Genomic DNA, 15425 nt, shown 5'->3' on the forward strand with positions numbered 1-15425 from the left:
AACATTTTATTGACCAAACAACTAATCGATTAATCGTTTACATAATCAACAGATTAATTGATAATGAAAATAATTGTTAGCTGCAGCCCTATACCAAGAAGTAACTGAGTTAGTAACTGAATTACTACATACTGTAATAAAAGTAACATCTGCGTTGCTTTTTTTAATATAAAATGCTGAAATATGTCAAATTACTTGAACTCATCCCAGTAACCTCCCTCCCAACTCTGGAGTTGGTTCGTTCCAGATACATGTTTTTTTTTTTCTACTACCGTAGTTGGTTTATGGACTGAAAAAAAAAAGTCAAACGTACACTTTAACAGATGTATTATTATTTTCTGATGGGACTTCTTGAGTCAAGTAACGGTGCATTTTATTGTCAGTAACAGTAACGGCGTTATAGCAGGGGAAAGGTAACTTTTTTGATTACTGTCACTGAAAAAGTAGTGTCGTTAGTTACACCGTTATTTTATGATGTGATATTCCCTGGTCATGATTGGTCAAGCCCATATTCTAATACGGAAATGACAAAATAAAGAGGCAAATAAGCCTTGTCCTTTTATCAAAGTTAATGATTTTGCACTTTTCCACGCATACGCTGACCTTTTTGCTTTAAAAAATCCCTATACAGACAGAGATCTTAACCCCCCCCCCAAATGTTTAACCCAAAGCTAGGCCCCTGCATCAGACCGAAGACTGGACCAGGACAATAATCTGATACCTTCCACTCCTCCTGCTCGATGCGGAGCACCAGCCGTCCATCCTCGGTCTGCAGCTTCTGTCTGAGTCGAGCCAGAAGGGCCCGGTCCTCCCAGACCCCCAGGCTGAGTCTGGAGCGCCGCTCGGTGCCGCTCCTCCTCCTCTGCTGCTCCTCCTCGTCCTGCTCCTCCCTCCTCCTCTTGATCCGGGTCTCCCACAGAGCTCTGACCGAGCTGATGGAGCCGCACACCGCCACGCCCCCCACCATGGTCACCACGACGACGACGACGTCACAGCGCCGCACGGGGAGACAGGCGAGATGACCTCTGACCTCTGAGCTGCAGCCTCGCTCTCCTCCTGATCATCCTGTCGTATTATCACCAGAGGAACAAACACTAAACATTTCATTTCTTTCATTTAATTTCTATTTTACTAAATAAATTGTAAAGAAAACTGTCTTTTTTAATTATTCATTTAATTGAAGCCGCATTTTGTAATAATGTAATTAATTTCACCTCATGATGTAATATTTTGTAAAATCTGCAACAGTTTGTAACATTTTGTAACCTTTTTTTGTAAAATTCTTGAACGCAATATGTAATAAACTTTGCCGCATATTGTAATAAATTGTTACATTTTGCACAAAATTATTACATTTTCTATATGAAAAAGTGCAACACTTATGTTGTATTTTGTAATAATGCAATATGTAACAACTTATAACAAAATGCGGCAAAGTTTATTACACATTTATTGCATTATAATGCAACTTTATTACATAATGTGGCACTACAAGGCCTAATCTATTATTTGTATTATTTAAATTAATGTGTTTGTTTTTTTAAGCATCTTAAATTACTCTTTGTCTATTTATATATTTATCTTTTTTTTTAAGTTATTAGGGAGAGATGCACATAAATTTCGTTGTGCTTCATTGCTCGATGACAATAAAGGAAAATTTAAATTTACAATATAAGAGAAAATCATCGTTCTGGTGAAACGACGTCAGTGATTTATTTGATTTTTTTCCCCATTTATCTTCACGTTGTCAGTTACACAGAATGAAAAAAGTACATTTAGTCTGAGTGTATCTTGTTAGTTGTATTTTCATTAGTGCTGTAGTGTTACAGTGCAGTAATATAACAATGTACAGTGTTATTGTTGTGTAGTAGCAATGTAATGGACTGTTGTGTTACAGTGTTGTGGTACTGTAGTCTAACAGTGTTGTAGAACTACAGTATAATTACAGTAGTATTATCATAGCACCACTGTGTTATTGTAGTATTCAAAGTATTACAGTGTTGTATTATCAGAGTACAGCTGTACAGTGTTGTAGTAGTATCACACAGTACCACAGTGTTAGTGTTGTAGTCGGTGAACACTGGTGTCATGTTGTAGTTAGTGTTGTATTACTATAGCTCTGTAGTATTGCAGTACTGTGGTACAACAGTATAACAGTGAAGTAGTATTACAGTGTAGCAGTATTGTATTGCAGTATTATTGTAGTAGTACTGTAGTACTACACAGTCTCAGTGTAGCAGCTCTCACCTTGTCTCAGCGCAGCGGCAACAGTCGTCGTCCATGCTGCTGAGAAATTTGACCTCAGATCAGATCAGCTGCTGGTTAATTTTAGTCAGAGTCTCCAGGTCATGTGACCGACAGATACCCCCACCTCTTACCCTCTTACCCCCCCTCTTACCCTCTTACCCCCCCCCTCCACTCAGAGTCACATGACTGGGCCGGTCCTGGGTCCTGGGAGGGGAGTCGGGGTCTCTCGGCCAATCAGAGCGGAGGACCTCCCACCTCCTCTCTGACCTCTGGAGTTTCTGTCCTCCTGCACGTTGGGACGTTGTCATGGTGACGGCAGCATCTGGTCCACACACAGCAGCCCTACAGAACAAGGATGGGATGTAGGAGCTCAGTGCATCATGGGAGTTTGGTGAAAGAAGCTAAAATGAGTCGTAGCAACAAGTAATAAATATTTGACACATGAAGTAAAGACATTGGCCTTTGGTCAGCCCTAGATATTATGGTATTAAACTACATCTTTTTATTTAACTAGGCTAGTTAAATCACAGTAGCATACTGATGTGTTGAACTTACAGGCTTGTTACTAAGTATTAATTATCATGATAAATAAAACTCAACCTCACACAGCTCCATGTTGTCTCTGTGTGGTGTTCAGGGACAGTCAGGACAGTCTGAGGACAGAGTTTATATTGATGCACCGTGACACTGTGGCAGGTCTCTGTACGTCTTCACCACAGATCACAGATCAGCTGTTCAGCTGGAGGAGGAAAACTCAGCTGTTCTCGGTTCCACCGCGACGTGCGCCTGGCGTTTGTTTTTTCTCTCCATTTATCAAGCTCCGGTAGCGACCCAGGTAAAATACGGGAGGACACCGTGCAGCTTCTTCATTAAATCCAAACAGTCCGACACAGCGACGCAGACGCACTGCTCCTCTTTGACTCTAAAGTCTCAGCAACTGGACTTACAGTATACTGAGTCTCCAGACCAGTTGGACCAGTCCCAGCCTGGTCAGATGCGTAGAACTGATGAAGCCTCTTGGATGAAGGTGAAACGTCTTCAGACAAATAACTAAGTCCAGTTGCTTTCGATTTAACCTCCTTTGAAAAAATAAAAATAAAAAATGTTGTAGTGAAAATGATTTTTTTTTTTACACGAGTCAAAACGAGCGTCAAATCGCGTATCTCGCGTATCTCGCGTTTGGTCGCGCGTCAAAGCTCGCGCGAAAAAAAAGCGTTCCTCGTGTTTGGTGGGAAGCCCCTTGTGGGTCTTCCCACCAAACACGATGAAATAGACGAAGACGCGATGGTCCCGTCGCCATAAAAGAATCGCGTGTATTGCGTCGCAAAAAAAAAAGTCGCGTATACCGCGTCGCGCGCCTAATCGCGTCTCGCGCCTAATCGCGTCTTTGCGTCACGGCCTTTTACACCGCGGACGTAACGAATAAACGGTGACGGTGTGAACGAACAACATAGAACAGGACCAGACGTGGCGTTGTTTCCTCTTTTCACCGACAGCTCCACTCTCCCTTACTTACACTAACTACTGTTATTGTTGAGGCCAGAGAATTGTGGGATTTGTAGTTTTTGACCAATCGCAGGTTGTGCTCTTTCTGTTTTTGTGATTTTCCCGGTTCACACATGTATTTTTCTTTAGGGGCAAATGCGAGTGAAATGCTCGCCCATGGTGGGCATAAGAACATTTAAGACCTGTCTAAAATTATTTAAGACTTGAACACAATAATTCAACAAATTTAAGACATTTTAAGGCCTAAAATTTAGATTTTCAAATTTTTGACTTTTTAAGACCCCGCGGATACCCTGTAACTATTACCCCTGGCAAAAAATGTATTTAATGAAATTTAATTTAATTTTAATGAAAAACATCTGATACAGGATATAAATCCTTTACATCAGACTCAAATAAATAACAACATACAAAAATTAAACACAAATATACCAACTACATACATAATCACTAAAATACATATAACAGAATAATCCCCAAAAATCTCAATAAAACTACAAAACAAAAACAAGAAAGAGAAAGAGAATTGTATTGTTCTGTATATAATTATATATATATACCGTATATATATATAAAGCAATTTAAAAAATGTTTTTTTCATTGAAAGAGATTACTGTTTCATTTATACTTTGTTGGATTGGTTTTTTGTTTCTTCAGTGTTTTTTAAACAGCCAGAAATGATCTCATCTGGTCTGGCTGTTTAAATAGATTTTAAAAATGCAAATATACAGTACATCAGTCAAATACATTGGGAACATTTCCCCATGTGTTTCAAATTTAAACTTCAAATCTCATTAAATTTGCTAATTGTTGGGAAAAAGTTCTTTAATTGTGAAATAATCAAAACTTTATATATTCTACATTATAAATGTTGTTTATTTGACCAGATAACATTTAATTTAAATCCCATTTTGTTCCTGAATCCACCAAACTGCTGGGATCAGAATAATCCTGATGTTCTGGATCAACGTTTTCCTGATCCGACTAAAAAGCTCTGAACGACACAAACTGATGAAGGTTTGATCCATTTTCAAGATTTGATCTGATCAATGATCCAAAATCCGATCAGTTTTTAACCCTTTGTAACAACTGGGTCCAGGACCAGAAAGTGACTTCTCCCACGTTCTCTGAGGAACCTGAACTCACCACAAACGACTCAGACTTGGTTCACTTCAACTTTATTGAGTTTTTTTTTTTTCTTCTTTTTTCTCGTTTGACCAGGGTTCAGACACTTCACAGTTTATGAGTCGGACCAGAACCAGAACCAGAACCAGGAACCAGGTCCAAGAGTCCTGATCCAGATCCACATCCCCAACACAAAACCACGACAGCATCAACAACAACAAACAACAAACAACAAACATTTCAACACATGAAACAAAACAAAACAAAACAAAATAGACAAAATAAAGGTAAGTATCAAAAAAAAAAAAAAAAACTACGACACCATCGTTACCCAGCAGCCCAGAGGAAGACGTCGGGACCGGGACCGGGACCAGGACCGGGACCAGAGCCAGAACCAGGTCAGGGAGCAGCTGGTGGGGGGAGGGGAGGGGAGAGGGGAGAGAGGGGGGGGGGGGGGGCACTTAGCAGCTACAGAACCAGGACCAGAACCAGAACCAGGACCAGGACCAGGACCAGAACCAGAACCAGGACCAGGAACCAGGTCCAAGAGTCCTGATCCAGATCCACATCCCAACACAAACTTAGCAGCTACAGAACCAGGACCAGAACCAGGAGCAGAACCAGAACCAGAACCAGAACCAGGACCAGGACCAGGTCTTCCCCTCAGGAGCTGGAGGAGCAGTAACAGTCAGACGGGTCCAGAACCAGAACCAGCAGCAGGTCCACTGGTTCATTTACACACAGTTCAGTCAGTCAGGACCAGATCGGACCAGGACCAGGACCGGGACCAGAACCAGAACCATGTGAAGTTCTGGTCCTGATGATCAGCGGAGACTTTGTGGACCTTTCACAGAGCGGTTGGTCCTGGTTCAGGACTCAGAAAACCACTTTAAACTGGACCAGATCCCAGACGGGTTCATCTGATCTGGATCGAACTGATGGAACTGGACTCTGGTGAACCCGGGTCTCGGGTCTCAGGACCCAGTTCTGCCCCCCCCTCCCCCCCAATCAGACTCTGGTTCTGGATCTCTCTTACACACACACACACACACACACACACACACACACTGGTTCAGTCTCACTTCCTGTGATTTTCAAATTAAAAGTTTCACCGATTAAAATTATTATTATTAGGATTAATTTTCCAAATAGAAAAAAAACAACAAAACTGGTCCGGTCCAGGATAACAGAGTCCAAACTGATCAATGAACTGATGAATTATTGATGACACACACACACACACACACACACCCCCCCCCGACCCCCCAGCAAAGAGAATCCAGACCCAGAACCACCAGCACCTGAAGAGCTGAACCCTGGTTCAACTTGGACCAAAAACTACAAAAACCTCTAAACCTCCAACCGAGAGAGAGAGAGTGAGTGAGTGAGAGAGTAAGGGGGTGGGTGAGTGAGTGAATGAGTGGCTGTCATGGAAACGACATCATTGACAGGCTGGCCCCTCCCCCGCCGCATCGCGCCGCCGCCGCAACTCGCTCAAAGGCAACAAGGAAATGAGAGAAAAGAAGAAGAATAAGAAGATGATGATGATGAAGGCAGCAGCAGCGGTGGCGGTGGCGGTGGCGGCGAAGGGGGAGAGGTGAAGGTGTGTTAGTGTTGGCGGTCCGGTTCCATCCGGTTCCATCCGGTTCCATCCGGTCGGGTCCGGTCACTTGAGGTCCAGCACCATGCTGGCCGGGTTCTCCAGGTATTCCCGCCACAGGTTGGAGAAGCGGCACATGGTGGCGCCGTCGATGATGCGGTGATCCGCCGACCAGCTGACCGCCATGATGTGAGCCGGGACCACCTGACCGCCGGCGCCGAACCGGGGCAGCACCTGACACACACACACACACACACACACACACACACACACACACACACACACACACACACACACAAACACACACACACACGCACACACACACACACACGCACACACACACACACACGCACACACACACAGCGTTGGAATTAGCGTTTGTCCCCCAAGTTTAGTCAAGAATGCCCCAAAACTCATGCTCCAGTTCTCAAAACAAATCTAGATTTTTTTCCCCGCTACGTACGTTAAGGGTCCTGACGCTACTGCGACTGGGGATGGGACTTTTCACATTTGAACCGATACAGTACCGATACTCAACAACGGTTCCGGTTTTCGGTACTTTTTGTGTGTGTGTATGGTAATTAAAGTTATTTTGTCTATAAAGAAAATAGGCAAAATTCTGACTTTTGAATATTTATTTATCAACAACATCACAACTCCTCAGCCTTTTAGTATTTTTTGATTTAAGGATGAGCAATTATTTTCAACAATTGAAAAGTCATTCAATGAAAAAAAAAAGGCTGTGTGTGGGTGAGAGGAGCAGGGAGAATGGACATTAGCTGACTGGGCAACGGCAACAAATTCACATGCTACTCTGCTTTTCTGGGGACGACACAAGTAGCAGACGATGCCCTTCTCAACCAGACCTACCAGTACCAGTAACTTTGCTTGTTTTAACAGCAGGGCTCCAGACTAACATTTTTCACTAGGAGCACAGTGGCCCCTAACTTAAAATTTTAGGAGAGCAAGCAGAAAATTTAGGGGCGCACACTTGTAAATTGATTTGCAGGGCAAGTATTCACAATACTCACACACATTGACCTGCCACCTGTAATTACAAACATCAGATTTTTTGAGTCTCCCCTTTCATGTTTCACCAGCGTTACAAAACAAAAGACAGGCAACTTCACTGGTTGCACATACGGCACAAGTAGATGAAACATTTACTTGTACTGTCCCAAATTCTAGGGGCAAAATGCCCCCATTCAGGGGCAGTCTGGAGCCCTGTTTACCAGTGAAACACAATAATCAATAGTGTTATTTAAAAAACACTTTGCATGAGTGTTTATTTTGCACAATTAACCCATGTTATAGGCATATTTAATTTGAATGTTTAATTTTGGCCCGTGACCCTCCACCCCGATTCATTTTTGGCACTTCACTGAGAAGAATTTGGGCACCCCTGATCTAACGTGTCTTAACCCGGCGCTCAGTTGATCAATAAACAACGTCCGATGTTATTATAGCCCATAAGTTTAAAGGAAAAGTGTAGTTTTTTACAACCTGGACCATATTTCTTTTTTTTTTTAATTTTAAGTTTTTTTTTGTGTGGCTTTTTGCCTTTTTATTGATAGCACACAGTAGAGATACACAGGAAAGGGGGAGGCAGAGAGACGGGGAATGACTATGAGAGGGCTGCCCGACGCGGGATTCGAACCGGGGCCGCCTGCGGTGAGGACTGTAGCCTCTACATGGGGCGGCCGCTCTACCCACTGCGCCACGCACCGCCCCAAACCTGGACCTTATTTCTGACATAAAATCTGGTCGTTTACTAACACATATAACTTTGGTGTCATTTGGATCCTTTAGACGATATTTAGATCCATTCAGAGCTGTGTATATCCACATAGTGGGAGTGATGGGAGCACCGAGATGCAGCCTCTAAATAACATTATCTGCCCCGAAACTCGTTCATTTCAACAGTATTATGTGTTAATTCACTAGCTCTAATGACCTTTTTTTTAATGGCCCCCACACATTTTGAAAATGGCCTCATTTTTCTTAATTTCTTACCCTGCAGGAGGGGCTTATCTAAGTACTTATGTATTATGATGTACACTTATGATGTTTGATGTCTGCGGTGTGTTCATAGGTCGTTGGAAAGTCTGGAACTCACCTGCATTTTCCCCAGCGCTCCGATGGCGACCTCAGGAGGGAGGATGACTGGTTTGGCGTACGTCCCTCCGATCTACAACACACACACAGAGGAAACAGGTTGTGGTTAGAGCGGGTCTAGAGTCCGTCTCCGTCCTCAGAGCGGCGGCGTCTGGACTCACTGATCCGATGTTGGACAGGGTGAACGTTCCCCCCGTCAGCTCCGACGTTCCCAGCTGCCCCACGGCGCCGAGCGTCTGCAGCCGGTTCAGCTCCTGGGCGATGTCGAACACGCTGAGCAGCTGCACGTTCTTCACGTTGGGCACCAGCAGACCCTGACTCGTGTCCATCGCCAGCCCGATGTTGTGGGACGCCTGAGGGCAAAGAGACACACCAAGGTGATTAGATATAAATGATGTGAAGTAACCGGGTCAGACTGATCCAGACCCAGTGATCTGATCGGATTCTGGGAAACCTGATCAATGACAACTGATTAATGATTATCTGACACATAACAGGTCTGATCTGCTGTTAAAGGGATATTCAGCTACAAATTCAGTTGGGACAGACTTTCAAACCAAGAACTTTTTTATCTGGGCCAGATGTTTTCAGTGACACAAACATACGAAATGTAGAGAAAAAGGGTTATTTTCTGCCTCTGCGCTGGTCTCACATTTGGGCTTATTCTGACCAAATGGTAGCTCCTATCAGAAAAAGAAGCAGACCGTGGTCGTCGTAAGGATTTCCTGAACACTTTGGTATGATTTTGGTGTTTCTACAGTAAATATTTTGGAAACACTTGCAAGTTATAAACAGGGGTCCCTCCTGCTTCTCTTTGTATTAGAGTCAATGGGCGGCAGGAAGAGACCTGGCCGCAATGAGAGGCTCACAGCTTAAATTTTGTAAGTCTCTCTGCTTCGATGAACACATTGTTAGAGAGAGGACACGTTTGTGTACAAATGTGGAAAAAATCATGTGTGTAGAGTGTAATTTGTGGCTGAAAGCAGCGTGGAAAGAGAAAAATGATGTCACCCACGCTAGCCTGAACATTCTGCGCAATACACACCCATTATAATCACAACACTTCTCCAAATATGATCATGGTCATTAAACAGTGATTGATCAAAAACTATAATACCTATCAAAAAACGTGAATTAAAAATACACCAATAAACGAGTGTTGTGTCTTGCAGAAGTCAGAGGACAGAGCCTCGCTGTCTTTGCCCCGTGGCCCTAACTAAAAGTGCCCAGTTTGATCGGATAAAACCTTGAAAACGGGTTATTGCAAAAACTAAAACCAGATCACGTGATCCAGTCTCTGTTTTAATCTGGATCAAACCCTCAGTTTGTGTTGATCAGAACTGTTTAGTCGGATCAGGAAACTTTGACCCGTCTTTGTGTGTGTGTGCACCAGCGCGCACGTGAGAGACGGGCCGCCACAGACTCGTTAATTAATAGGAAACGCAGCTGGTTGGTAAGTTTCATTTTTACCGCACACCACTGGCATGCATGCTCGGTTCTCTCTCTCTGTGCAGAATCAATTTGTGTCTTGGTCTTGATTCTGTGGCGCTGCACCACATTGGTCTACGTATGGGAAACAATAGGTGTGTGTTTGAGTAAAATGATCGTTTGTGTTTCATTCTATAAACTACTGATAACCAAGGGCGTAGAATTGGGTAGGGACGCTAGGGACACGTCCCTACCAATATTCAGCCGCTGTGTCCGCTGTCCATAGTGTTTAGTTAATGATTATGGCACACAAAGGGTTAACAGTCAGTCTCTGCTAGAAGTCCCGCCTCTAACCTGAATATCGCTCTCTGATTGGCTCTGCCGTTTCTCGCTAACGTACATGTGATTGGCTGTCCCCGCTGTCACTCCGTCTGCTTGTAAAAGTTACCTGCTCGTTGGTCGGACGGGACAGGAGGTCACGGTGCTTCAATCTGCAACTGCGAATGTAAGTTGTCAACATGTTCATCATGTTCGGCATTTCTTCTGCCTGGGTCACGTCAGCTAGACGGATTTTAACATCATTGGTGTCATTTACATGGACATTTGTGTTTGTGTCTGTCTGTCTGTCTGTCTGTCTGTCTGTCTGTCTGTCTGTCTGTCTGTCTGTCTGCGTGCGTGCGTGCGCGCTCTGCCTGTGGGTCTGTGCTTGGTAATAATGTCAAATAAAAGGAAAATGGACAAGACACTTTGTAAGTCAAAGTGTAAGTTACTTCAAGGGTATCTAACTGTCGAGCCTCAACAATAGGCTACAGATAATGAATAAAAGCCTATTTAATGGCAAACAGATACACTTTTTAAAAGTTATTTAAAAAAAAAAAAAAAAAAAAGAACATTGGTCAGGAAAATAGGCCTACAAAAAAACCTCAGATTCCAGATGCTCATGTAATTTTATACATCCATATTTTGGGGGGAATAAATTACACAAGTGTGTAAAAGTAAAAGCCTTTTTCCTCAGGCAATAACTGTACCATCAAACCCTATGATCATTGTATCCCTAATGTATCTGTTCATATGTCCTGCATCAACATATTTTTGTCAGGTGACAGAGACAGACAGTAGAGAGGCTGGAGGAGATGAAGAAGGAGAGACCAGAGGAGGTAGAGGAGGAGAGGCTAGAACAGATGAATAAGGAGAGATAGAGAAGGAGAAGCTGGATGAGGTAGAGAAGGAGGAGATGGAGGAGAGGCTGGAAGAGGTAGAGAAGGAGAAGCTGGAAGAGGTAGAGAAGGAGAAGCTGGATGAGGTAGAGAAGGAGAAGCTGGATGAGGTAGAGAAGGAGAAGCTGGATGAGGTAGAGAAGGAGGAGATGGAGGAGAGGCAGGAAGAGGTAGAGAAGGAGAAGCTGGATGAGGTAGAGAAGGAGGAGATGGAGGAGAGGCTGGAAATTCACAGGTGAGGTTAAATAATGATGGATGTGTTAGTCATGATGATGCACAGTTGACTTCAGCCAGAGCAATGAGAACTCTTCTAAGTTGCCTTCTTGTCTTTCATTAGTTGCTCATTAGTTACCCCTACGTAACATGAAATTATGATTGCAAATGCAAAAAACATCAACTTTAAAGAGCGATGCCTCGGAGCACTTTTGTGTCCCCACCAATGTCAAAATCAAACCTACTCCCTTGGTTTCTACACAGGGTGTGTAAATACAAATATGTAGGCAAAAGTCCAAGAATAGATGTATAAATAAATGTGACAGAGTGCGGGGGGCTGACACTGTGTCTCCACCACCCACCTGTGGATGTCCTCAGGTAAACACTGCAGGCGGTTTCCTCCCATGTCGAGCCACTCGAGCGCCGGCAGAGCGACCACGCAGTCCGGCATGCTGGTGAAGTCGTTCATGGACAGATCCAGGTGCTGCAGGTTCCTCAGGTGTCTGAACTAGAGAGGGGACACACAACAGACCTGAGACCAGCAGCTGGACCAGAGACAGAGTTGTTTTAGAGGTAAATTTGTGCAAAACCGCTGATGTGACGTGTTGCCTTCAGGGACAGTTTTTCATCAACAGTCTCTGTATTTCCCTCTAAAACAACTCTGTCTGGTAACGTTGTGTTATTATCTCATAGCGTGGTGAATGTGCAGGTCACAACCTGTCCACCAGAGCGTTGTGGAGTTGTTGGATTGTGTATTTGATGAGTTTGATGAGGGAAATGTATATATTTTGTATTATTTTGTGACACTCCCATTGGCCATTTAACTCACTGAGATATTTCTATATTCTTAGATAAGGGTCGACTTGAAAGTGACATCATCTAAAATTCAGTTTACGGCACATAGTACTGTGGTAACTCAACTCTGAGACCAGCACTTAAAGGAATAGTTCACCAAACAATGAAATTCAGTCATTATTGACTTACCTTCATGCTGATTAATAGTTTTTTATTCCTCAAAGTGCATCTGGAGGCCCGGGAGGCCGGTTCCTAGTCCAACCAAAACTTTGTATGAGAGTAATAGGGACAGACACAAAAACGTCCATAAAACTACACAAAAACCATCTAATATTCCTCCACACTGCTCGTCCACTGCAATCCAAGTGTCCTGAAGGGAGATAGTCCAGAGTTTACTGGAAACAACGTCATTTAGGACATTTTTACAGCCTGAACAGTCCTGGATTGAATTTGCCTGGTGTGCGCTCTCGACCGGACTTGCCTAAATGACGTTGTTTCGAGTAAATTCTGGACTATCTCCCTTCAGGACACTTGGATTGCAGTGGACGAGCAGTGTGGAGGAATATTAAATGGTTTTTGTGTAGTTTTATGGACGTTTTTGTGTCGGCCCTATTACTCTCATATAAAGTTCTGGTTGGACTAGGAACCGGCCTCCCGGGTCACCAGATGCACTTTGAGAAATAAAAAACTACTCCGGAGTATTCATCAGCATGAGGGGGAGTCACTAATGACTGAATTTCATTTTTTGGTCAACTATTCCTTTAAGATTCAGTCCTACACTCCACTAAAAGTCTGATTATAACTACCTTTTAAGTGCATTCACTCCTAAGTCGACTCTCATGCGGCCCCTGGTCCGTACCTGGTCAGGTAGGTGGTCCAGCTCCCGGTTCATGGCCAGCTCCAGTCTCTCCAGACTCTCACAGCCGCTCAGCTCCTCGGGAACCACCTGCACTCGGTTGTAGCTCAGCATCAGCTCTCGGAGCCGCGTCAACATCCCTGAGACCAGAACCAGAACCAGGAGGACACATGGTGAGACCGGCTACAGGGTCGGTCTTTGACCTGTCGGAGGTAGGCTACTGACCGATCTGTTTGGGGATTTCAGAGACGCCGTTGCGGGACAGATCGAGCACCAGGAGGTTCTGGAAGCTGGAGATGAAGTGAGGGATCTTCTGCAGTCCGGTCCGGTGGAGCTGCCACTCCTGGACCTGGTTGAGCTGGACCAGACAGCCCGGCAGGACCTGCAGAGACAAACACTCGCATCAGACCAACGGTGTCATTTATGATATAAAAAAACAACAAAATTACTGGATTAATCAAACAATAATCGATTCATTATCAACTATTTTGATAATCTAATAATCAGTTTGAGTAGTTTCTTAAGAACAAAAGTCCAAATTCTCTGATTCCAGCTTCTTCAATGTGAATATTTCTGGTTTCTTTGTTCCTTTATGACAATAAACTGAGTCTCTCTTTGGTTTGTGGACAAAACAAGACATGTGAGGACGTCGTCTGGTGGTTTGAGAAACACTGATTGATATTTTTCAACATTTTTTAAAACATTTTATTGACCAAACAACTAATCGATTAATCGTTTACATAATCAACAGATTAATTGATAATGAAAATAATTGTTAGCTGCAGCCCTATACCAAGAAGTAACTGAGTTAGTAACTGAATTACTACATACTGTAATAAAAGTAACAACTGCGTTGCTTTTTTTAATATAAAATGCTGAAATATGTCAAATTACTTGAACTCATCCCAGTAACCTCCCTCCCAACTCTGGAGTTGGTTCGTTCCAGATACATGTTTTTTTTTTCTACTACCGTAGTTGGTTTATGGACTGAAAAAAAAAAGTCAAACGTACACTTTAACAGATGTATTATTATTTTCTGATGGGACTTCTTGAGTCAAGTAACGGTGCATTTTATTGTCAGTAACAGTAACGGCGTTATAGCAGGGGAAAGGTAACTTTTTTGATTACCTGTCACTGAAAAAGTAGTGTCGTTAGTTACACCGTTATTTTATGATGTGGTATTCCCTGGTCATGATTGGTCAAGCCCATATTCTAATACGGAAATGACAAAATAAAGAGGTAAATAAGCCTTGTCCTTTTATCAAAGTTAATGATTTTGCACTTTTCCATGCATACGCTGACCTTTTTGCTTTAAAAAATCCCTATACAGACAGAGATCTTAACCCCCCCCCCAAATGTTTAACCCAAAGCTAGGCCCCTGCATCAGACTGAAGACTGGACCAGGACAATAATCTGATACCTTCCACTCCTCCTGCTCGATGCGGAGCACCAGCCGTCCATCCTCGGTCTGCAGCTTCTGTCTGAGTCGAGCCAGAAGGGCCCGGTCCTCCCAGACCCCCAGGCTGAGTCTGGAGCGCCGCTCGGTGCCGCTCCTCCTCCTCTGCTGCTCCTCCTCGTCCTGCTCCTCCCTCCTCCTCTTGATCCGGGTCTCCCACAGAGCTCTGACCGAGCTGATGGAGCCGCACACCGCCACGCCCCCCACCATGGTCACCACGACGACGACGACGTCACAGCGCCGCACGGGGGGACAGGCGAGATGACCTCTGACCTCTGAGCTGCAGCCTCGCTCTCCTCCTGATCATCCTGTCGTATTATCACCAGAGGAACAAACACAAAACATTTCATTTCTATTTTACTAAATAAATTGTGAAGAAAACTGTTTTTTTTTTATTATTCATTTAATTGAAGCCTATATTGAGGCCACATTTTGTAATAATGTAATTAATTTCACCTCATGATGTAATATCATGTATACCTTTTTTTTGTAAAATTCTTGAATGCAATATATAATAAACTTTGCCACATATTGTAATAAGTTGTTACATTTTGCACAAAATTATTACATTTTCTATATAAAAAAGTGCAACACTTGTATTTTGTAATAATGCAATATGTAACAACTTGTAACAAAATGCGGCCAGGTTTCTTACACATTTATTGCATTATAATGCAACTTTATTACATAATGTGGCGCTACAAGGCCTAATCTATTATTTGTATTATTTAAATTAATGTGTTTGTTTTTTTATGTATCTTAAATTACTCTTTGTATTTTTCTTTTATCCTTTTTAAAGTTATTAGGGAGAGATGCACCTACATTTTTTTGTGCTTCATTGCTCGATGACAATAAAGGAAAACTGAA

General features: G+C 43.2%; 1 protein-coding gene across 1 annotated transcript; it reads right to left on the bottom strand.

Annotated features, from left to right (window-relative positions):
- Window positions 1-6623: 6623 nt before the first annotated feature.
- LOC146960710 (leucine-rich repeat-containing protein 39-like) lies at window positions 6624-14768 on the bottom strand. The gene is made up of 7 exons (XM_085772130.1): window positions 14730-14768; window positions 13328-13499; window positions 13106-13242; window positions 11814-11959; window positions 8755-8946; window positions 8595-8666; window positions 6624-6712 (listed from the first exon to the last, which is right to left on the bottom strand). Exons 1-5 carry the CDS (start codon window positions 14766-14768, stop codon window positions 8886-8888), a joined length of 555 nt encoding a protein of 184 aa, XP_085628256.1. The 3' UTR covers window positions 6624-6712; window positions 8595-8666; window positions 8755-8885.
- Window positions 14769-15425: the final 657 nt, after the last annotated feature.

The sequence above is a fragment of the Trachurus japonicus genome, unplaced genomic scaffold, assembly GCF_045865225.1.
Source record: "Trachurus japonicus isolate A0001 unplaced genomic scaffold, Traja_1.0 AP030087.1".
Classification (NCBI taxonomy): Eukaryota; Metazoa; Chordata; class Actinopteri; order Carangiformes; family Carangidae; genus Trachurus; species Trachurus japonicus.